General features: G+C 48.3%; 1 protein-coding gene across 1 annotated transcript; it reads right to left on the bottom strand.

Moving 5' to 3' along the window:
- Positions 1 to 1,063: 1,063 nt before the first annotated feature.
- On the bottom strand, positions 1,064 to 6,847 carry ZFP36L2 (ZFP36 ring finger protein like 2). Its single transcript, XM_063302907.1, has 2 exons — positions 5,153 to 6,847; positions 1,064 to 4,560 (listed from the first exon to the last, which is right to left on the bottom strand). Exons 1-2 carry the CDS (start codon positions 5,201 to 5,203, stop codon positions 3,052 to 3,054), a joined length of 1,560 nt encoding a protein of 519 aa, XP_063158977.1. The 5' UTR covers positions 5,204 to 6,847; the 3' UTR covers positions 1,064 to 3,051.
- Between the last annotated feature and the right edge of the window lie 1,799 nt (positions 6,848 to 8,646).

Genomic DNA, 8,646 nt, shown 5'->3' with positions numbered 1-8,646 from the left:
TTTATAGACCCATATTAGAAGGTGCTACCAGTTCAAGCTCAAAGCAGCTGACAAATTAAACCTGGCATAGCAAAGAAATACTACTTGGGCCAAGGTCCCAGAAGAACTTAATTCTATTTGGTACCACTTCAGTGTGGAGGCTTTAAAAGGTACAGACTTTCTACACATCAAGTTACCATATTCCCTTTTATATACAGGGCTTGAGTCCCCAAACTCTCCAGCTCATCAACCCCTTCATGAAGTTTCAGATTGTTTGTCCACCAAGCATTTATCACATGAGAACAATTTAATGAATACTTTAACTAATAGTACTGTGAACAACAACAGATAGTCCCATCAACCCTTGGGGGTCAGTATTGACCACTTTGGGGAACCCTGCTTTAAAGCAGGGTTCTATACTGAGCTATTTTTCTGTACCAATGAGAAAAATGGGAATAGGATCATAAAGGAAAAAGGCAGCCATAGACAGGCCACAAGTACTAGTATGTTTGGGGCTCTTCCTGGGGATGGGCAACAGTGAGCAGACTGTGCCAGGACCCTGACATTGTCTCAGATGATGTAGATCAGTGTTTCTCAACCTTGGCAACTTTAGGATGGACTTCAACTCCTATGCTGGTTGGGGAATTCTGGGAGTTGAAGTCCACTCATTTTAAAAGCTACCAAGTTTGAAAAACACTTATGTAGATATGTAGTGAGAACAATCCTCTGATGCAACAGAGGTGGCAGTCCATTGTAAAAAAAAGAGCTAGGATGAGCCATTTCTGTTCTTGCATTACACTTTAGCTATCTTTCTAATCTGTAAATAAGACAAATCTCTGGGGAAATGATTGTATGTACAAACAAATGCTATCTTCTTCCCTCCCTCCTGTGGTACATAGGATTGTGTGTCTTTTTGCAGCAGTACTTTGGAACCTTCTGGAACAGTTTATTGCCTTTGGCGGGCTTCCAGTCACATATCTGTAGAAATGGAGCAATTCTGCAGTCCAAAATTAAGTTAATCTGTAGCTAGATATCGTATTGATAGGGGAAAACTAAGAAAGAAGCACCACCTTGTAGACATGGCTTTAATAGCTTGGGAATTTTTTTCCTCAAAAGTTTTATTGGGAGAACTACAAAACATTTACAGTACAAAGTTTACAGTCTCACACTTCAAATTTGTAGTGAACTGACTCTCCAAAATATATTACAACTCAAGTTGACTTATCTTCTAGTTACATTCAAAACATACTTCTGTTAAAGTAGTCCAAAGAGTACATAGTGCTGAACCTGTACCTATGTACATTAAAAAAAGATACTGCTCATTCATTCATCACCCAGAGGAAAGATTTGGATAACTCCTGACTTCCTACACAATAAAAAGTTACATGTGTTGGAACCTTAAAAAAGATATGATCTTGTACACAAAAGAGGTTCAGATCCAAAAGGTGGCCTCCGTAATAAAAATGAGTGGTACAATTTCTTGTAGTTAAAAACCCAGCCCTACATTCAAATTCTCAAGCATTAAGAAAAATAGTCGTTTGGTTGAGGAAGATTTAAGGCAAGTGTGGACCCTTACGAAAGGCACTGAGAGACATAACACTGGGACCCCCCCACCCCCACCCCTTTTATTGCTACATACTCTGAAACTATCACAGTGTGATTGGTGGTTAGGCAACAGGAATACATTTTGGTTAATTTTAAGTCTGAACTAGGTTTGCCACTTTAAATTTGGATTGATTGTGAAGTTTAAGCTTGGACGGGTTACAACCATTGTACATTCTTAAAAAAAAAAAAAAACCACTGAAATTTCTCAAACTACTTCCACAGCATTGAGTCAGATTTCTATTAAAAAAAAGCCAATGCATTTTTTCAATTTACGTAAACAAGGAAAGAAATTAATGAAATAAATATTACATACAATCTCTTAAATTAAGAATTTTACTCATTTACAATAAAATAACCAAGTGAAGTTACAAAAAGGCATATATTACTGTGAAAAGAACACACTCCACATTTTGCCGATTAATAATGGCAATCATAATTTAAACATAATAAAAGAATATATATCTATTGCTTTTCATCATACCCGATAAATACAGTATGAACAAATTACCAATGTATACTTTTCACAAGATAATAAATAAGTTAAATAGGTTCATATTGAGTTGTGCAGTGACTTGCGCAATCAACTCAGCTAAAAAAATTAAAAAATCAGCAGTTATTCATCAACAATTACAAACTAAACTCAGTTGAATGCTTCCAAATAAAGCAACGAAAATTGTTCTAAGCCAAACATCCACTAAGTGGTGGCAATGGAACCAATATTAAACTTTGGAATGGAAGTTTTAGCACGTTATAATATATATAGATATATATAAAAAACTAGAGTGTTATCAAGGCATATTCTTGGCAGGATGTTGGATTTTTCTTTTAAAAGCTTATACATTTAGTATATTTACTTTAAATTTGATTGAAAGGCAACGAATTCCACTCTTCTTTTATTCTTTTTTGTTGTATATAGATCTGAAGGGACCTGGAATGCAGAGTTCATAGGCCTCCAGTTTGATTGCTGATTCCTCAGGGAGTACGATTGGATAGATTTGTTTGCTAAATACTTTCACCCTTTGTATCCTCCCCATAAACACACTAGAAAATGGAATGGCTGTTGCTGGTGGTGCATATTAAACTGGGGGGGGGGGTTGCAAGGGAGAAAAAAAAAGGAAATCCCATCCTTCCAAAGTCTTTAGATTAAAAAAAAATTGTTCTTTTGATGACATCATTTGCTCTTCTGCAAATTGATTTTTGTTCATCTCTTGATAAAAGAAAAAAACGTTTCTTTTGCTTTCTCCTTTCTGAATTTGCTCAGCAATCAAAGGATTTTTTTTAACTCAAAAACAAAAGAGCACACACGGAAAAAGAAAAGCAACAAAAATAGTCTGTGCGAGCTTGGCTAATTTCCGTTCCTGGTGAATAGGAAGGGAAGTAAGACAGGAAAGGGCAGAGAGGAACTGCCCAGGGGAACAGGACCCCGAAAACCGAGAGCTTCAAAGGCCGCTCCTCTCCCTGGCGTCCTTAGTCATCGGAGATCGACAGGCGGCTGAAAATCGGCAGGCGCCTGCCCGAGTCCAGGCTGGGGGACTCAGATCCGCTGAGGCTGCCGGAGCTGAGGGAGCCGCTCAGGTAACTCTCTCGGTCGGAGAGAGAATCCGGAGGGCTCGGAGGGGCGTCGAAAACGGGCGACTCGGAGAGGCGGCGCAAAGGCTGGAAGCTGAAAGGCGGAGAGGCGGGAGGGCCGGGCGGGGGACAGCAGCTCCCTCCTCCCCCTGCAGCGCCCTGCTGCTGGTGGCAGCGGTAGAAAGCCGCCGCGTTGGCGAAGCAGGCCTGCTGAGCCGCGGGTGGCGGCGGCGCGTGGAGAGTGAGGGGAGCGATGAGGCTGCCCAGCTCCTGGCCGGCCGAGAAGGCGAAGGCGTTGTTGGCGCAGGAGGATGAGGCGACCAAGTCGTCGCAGTATGACCCGCCCGAAGCCGGTGGCGGTGGGGTGCGGGACCCGCCAGGGCTTTCGAGGAGCAGGGCCGCGGCCGCCGCCTCCAGCCCGCCGTGCGCCACAGCCCCGCCGTGGTGGTGGTGGTGCTGGTGAGTGGAGAAGCCGGAGAAGCTGAGACTGTGGTGGAGTTTGGGTCTCTCTCCTCCCCCTCGGGGGTGCGGGATACCGAAACTGTTGCTGTTGCTACCATTGCCGCCGCCAGGCCCCAACGGGTGGTCCCGGGCAGAGGGCGCGAACACGCGGAGGTCGCCGGTGCTGCCCGCGTGCGGGGGGTGCAGGGAAGGGTGGTGGTGCGGGGGGTGGTTGCTGTGAGGCGGAGGGTTGGGCTGGAGAGGCGGTGGCTGCTGCTGGGCTGCTGGAGGGTTAGCGCTACCACTGGCGGGCGCTGGGCGGCGCTCGTCCGCGTTGTGGATGAAATGGCAGCGAGGCCCGTACGGGCAGAAGCCGATGGTATGGAAAGTGCGGCACAGTTCCGTCTTGTACTTGGGGTGACGGGTCAGGCTCCGTAGCTCGTGGAAGCCGTGGGCGAACTGGCACTTTTCGCCGTACTTGCAGGCGCCGCTCTCCTCGAACGGCCGGCAGAGCTCCGTCTTGTAGCGCGTGGAGTTGATCGGCGCTCCCCCTCCGCCGCTTCCCCCGCCTCCTCCCCCATTTCCGCCGCCGCCGCCGCCGCCCTTTCCCGCCGAAGCCGCTGCCACAACCACCACTTGCTGCTGCAGCTGTTGCATGAGGTGTTGGCTTCGTTCGCCATTCTCACTGAGAGACCGGTCTCGAAACTTGTTCTCCTTGTTCAGCAAGGTGGTGGTGGGGCTGCTGCTGTTGCCGCCTGCTCCGGTACCAGGCTCCTTAAGGCTGCCGAAGTTAGAGGGCGCGGACAGCGAGGCACTCGGGAACTTGACGTTGCCGTTAGCCACAGCCTGAAGGTTGCTGGTGGAGTGCCTTCGCAGAAAGCCCGGCGTGAAGTTGGAGCTGGGAGAGGTGCCCACAGGGCTCCCCACTGCCTTCTTGTCCAGCATGCTGCTCAAGGATTTTTCGGTCTGGGAACCGGAAAAAAGGGGGGCGGGAAATTAGAACGGAAAAACGTGCACCGTGACTCCCAAATCTTGGAAGGCGGCTTGCCAATTTTCAGTACTCCCTATGAGCGCTCGAACCGCCAGGGCCTTTTCCCACTAGCTTCAGCCACTGATCCATGAGTCTAGTTGTCAAGGCTCCCTCCCAGTGCAAGCAATTTAAAACTTTTCAAGAGGTGGTCTGAAGCCCCACCCACTCAAATCAATGCACTTTAAAAGTTCCGATTCAATACAGCTGGAGCCTGCCGTATCAAGTATGAGGTTGGTGTATCTGCCGTTTTATTTTAAAACACACCCACTATATATGCACGCTGAAGTAAGCAAAAAAGTTGTTTGGTATCTGTCAAAGTTTTACCTTCCCTCGAAATCCCTTGCAAAACGCAGATCTTGCAGCTTCTCCCTTTACAAGTTCATTAAAAAGTATAGTCCCGAATTTAAACGAGCTCAGTCCTAGGTAATCTTATCCAGGAATGCAGGCTTGGAAAATTCCTACAAGAAGTTTTAAGAACTATTCCGACTGCCTGGTTGAAAGAAAAAAAACCCCACGAACTCATCTTACCTTGCAGAAGAAGTCGATGTCGTGGAAGGCAGATAAGAGTGTTGTAGACATTTCTAGATCCTGTAATGGTCGGAAATGCAGGAAGGACCGAAAGATCCCACTTTCCTCGGAAGCTTTGGATGCGCCACGACTGAATAGGAAAAGGCTAACTGCTTGAGATCAGAATTAATCTCATCAGTTTCCCAGAGAGGTGGGAGAAAACAGACTCAACCAAAGCTGCAGCTATCTAGACTGCTGGAACTTCGCAGCAGCTGCACACGCCCCATATATAAATGCCGGGATAACAGCGGGGAGGGACGGAACAGTGACCCGGCCGGGGTCTCCCAGCAACACCACCCAGCGATTCCCCACCCTCCCGCTTAGCCCCGCCTTTTGCAGTCTACGCTCTCTCCCATTGGGCGCCGCCAATTTTCTTGAAGTGCTTCTGAGAGGTGGAAGGCCTGCGTAGTTACTGTGTACGAAGGCCGAGCGGAGCAGCTTCCCCCCCTTCAGTCCTCGCTGTACTAGGCACACGCTGCAGGCTTGTTGACTCGCATAGAGAAAGCACTGTTCTCTATACGCGCTGCAATGTATGCTGTCAGCGTATATAGCTACTTCTCACGATAGAAAATATTTTAGGGCAGACATCATGTGAAGCTGACTTACTTTTGCACAATGCACTTCAGCATACAAAAAATAATTGGCGGCTTGGTTCCCACAAGAGCTGTAATAACGCCATGTGCTCAGGAAACTCCCATGAGGTTAACCACTGGGAAAGTACAAACGCGGCTCGCTCAATACAGTGTGGCTGTTGCACCTGCAAAGCCAGACCGCGCAGAACGCCGGTGGAAAACAGAAAACTACACGGCAGGCTTGGCTGGACTGAGGTGCAATCCTGTGGCTATTTACGAGTTAGTGCTCTTAAGTCCAAAAGTTAGCAAACACCCAGAGATCTATCTAGGTTCAGTAACTGCACCCAGTACTTTAGCGCAATTGTCGTTACATCATTTATTGTTGGGAGATGGGCGGTGTAGTCAAACAACTGCAACCTTTGGCAGAGGTGATGTGCAAAGAAACCCGTGATTATTCTACTCTTTCCTCTTTGCCCGAAGTCCACCAGCTCGGAAGTTCTCAAGTAAACACTGGGCGGCGCGGGGATTTGCAGCCCGTTTCACACCCCTGCTGGGTCGTTTGGGAAGTTCGCAGGAAAGGAGAAACTTCAAAGCTCCTGCGAATCAAATGGGGCGCCCGGCAACTCCTCCTCTTCCTCCATCCGAGGAGCCTTATGCCACGCCACGGGTTTTGGAAACGAATCCTTTCGGGCTAACTGGTGTTGCGGGAGTTCAGTTGCTATCCGCAACGACATGTTAAGGTTGGAGAGCCGACGAGTGCTCCCTTCCCCTCTGCTGGGCTCGTCTTCCCTCCCGAGAAGGGGATCCCCCTGCTCCTTTTCCGTGCCACCGCCCTACTACCGTTTACTTCGCAGACTTGGCAGCCACTCAACGTCTTGTGATGCGATTGGCCAAGCCAGCTCTCTATCCTTTCACACACAGCCTCAAGCTCTGCGCTCAGCCCAACAAAGCACGCCGCTGCCCCTGGCGAAGAGCAAGGAGGTGGGGCGAGCTGACGCCATACAGCTGCGAAGCCACGTTCGGGCGTGCGCCGTCGCCAGTCCCGCCCCTTTGAGATTTGGGTGTCCGCCAGGGGGAAGGGTAGGGGTTAGGGGGTGGTACACAAATTGGCCCTTCTTACCCTTCCCAAATTCTTCGTTTCTCAGTTCTGATCAATTAATGAATCCTCGCCGGTTCCTTGTAATTTGCCGGCGGAGACCAGTGCATGTTTATTAGAGACAAAGGAACAAAAATACTGGATTTAGACAGAGGAGCAGCGCTGGGGACATTTCCACCGAGTTACTTTAAGAAGTGTTGCAGCTTGCCTTTCCAATCTTAAGCCCGTTAGAACGGCGAACTGAAGAATCAGCCTACCCGCCGTGCCTTGCAGGAGTTACTCGTACGCACCTGCGTAGTTCTGGTTCCGCGGAAGATCAGTCAAAGCAAAACGCCCCTTGTCGGAAAAGCAAAATCAATCTTCTAACGCCCACCTCTTTGCACAACTAGCCATATCCTAAGCAAATACATTCAGAAACTAGACGTAGTTCGACTGAACGAACGGCCTTAAACGGTGTAAGGAATGTAAGGCTTGTTCTTCGCGCTCTCCCCACCGTTTACAACCCCCCCAACGAACTGATGAGCACTTAGGCACGTAGTCTTGCGTTTTGCTAAATGCCGGGCGGGCCGCCGCTCTCGGTAAGAGGAGAGGGCGCGTCCCACCTCCCCTCCAGTTTGCAAATGCAGCCATTGGACTGTCCTTCCAAGTGTTGGCTTTTCGAGAAAGAGCTAGCGGCGAGGCCCTCCAAATCCAGGGCATCTCGGTGGCAAAGCCGTGCCGACTTCAAGAGTCCCTTGAATCTGGGCTTTGCACCTTCACCTCTCCTACCACGACCACTGGGTGCCTAGCTTCTCTTCCTTCCCGCCTCGCCCTGGTGCTCCCGACTTGGGTCCTCCCTTTGGCCAAGCAGGCGCTGACCCGCCGGGCGCGCGTCGTTCTTGTCGGGAGGGAGGAGAGGGCGCCTTTCAAGTAACTCCTGTTGCTAAATGGCTGCGCAGAAAAATGTCCTCCAAGCCGTCTCCAAGGCAAGTGAAAGGTCAGTCTCAGAGGGCTACGCTAGCCGATGTGGAAGCGTTCCCCAGCGGGCCGTCCACTAACAAGATTCAAGTGCGAAAAAAAGAGCCCGGGTTAACCTTTGAGCCAAACGCCTGGGCAGTTTGGACGCTGAGGCTTCGAAGTTGAATAGCTAACAAGCTGTGGACGTGACAGCTTCGCATACTGACGAGTGGTTACGGAAGGTGGAGATGCCCCCTAGTGCCTGCATCCTGTAAGGTGAAAGCAAGCGTCCTAAATCCTGGAAATAGCGAATCTTATTTCCAAGGTTGCAAAACAACAGTAATCTTTGCTGGTGTGCTGGGGAAATGGAAAGGCCTCCGAGTTTAACAGAATTCTTCGACTTTCGGTATTAAAACCAAACCAAACACAGCGGGCAATTTTATTTTCTGCCCCCACCCCGTGGCTGTTCAACAGCAATCTTTTGCTGTTTGCTACTTTGAAGTAAAAAGCTGTTGAACTCAGTGGGATCTACACCCAATTCACTGTATAAAATTGCAAGCTTAAAAGGGTTTTCCTAAACTTTTAAATACTGTTACCAGATACTTTGTTGACCTGGGGAGTCAACAAAACAATTCTACCCAAAGTTGTTGATTCCTATCAGGGAATGCCCCCTTCCCTTTTTGGTTTAATAAAGTTGTAGTGAACAGACCTATAATCAACACTTGAGCAACCAATATTTAAGATAACACACTCCGATTAAATACTTTACACAGAGAACCACTCAGTAATAGACGTTTGTTCTTTTACAGCTGTTGTTTAAGGTTTAAAGGTTTCTGATTGAAAAGTTATAC

Source organism: Candoia aspera, chromosome 1, assembly GCF_035149785.1.
Source record: "Candoia aspera isolate rCanAsp1 chromosome 1, rCanAsp1.hap2, whole genome shotgun sequence".
In the NCBI taxonomy this organism is placed as follows: Eukaryota; Metazoa; Chordata; class Lepidosauria; order Squamata; family Boidae; genus Candoia; species Candoia aspera.
Note: the sequence above shows the minus strand (reverse complement) of the source record. Positions and strands in the feature narration are given on the sequence as shown.

Bases quoted from the DNA above. Each gene is read 5' to 3' on its own strand.
- ZFP36L2 (XM_063302907.1), bottom strand. From the start codon at position 5,203: ATGTCTACAACACTCTTATCTGCCTTCCACGACATCGACTTCTTCTGC. The intron at 4,561-5,152 runs GTAAGATGAGTT...TCCGGTTCCCAG, and splicing joins ACATCGACTTCTTCTGCAAG to ACCGAAAAATCCTTGAGCAG.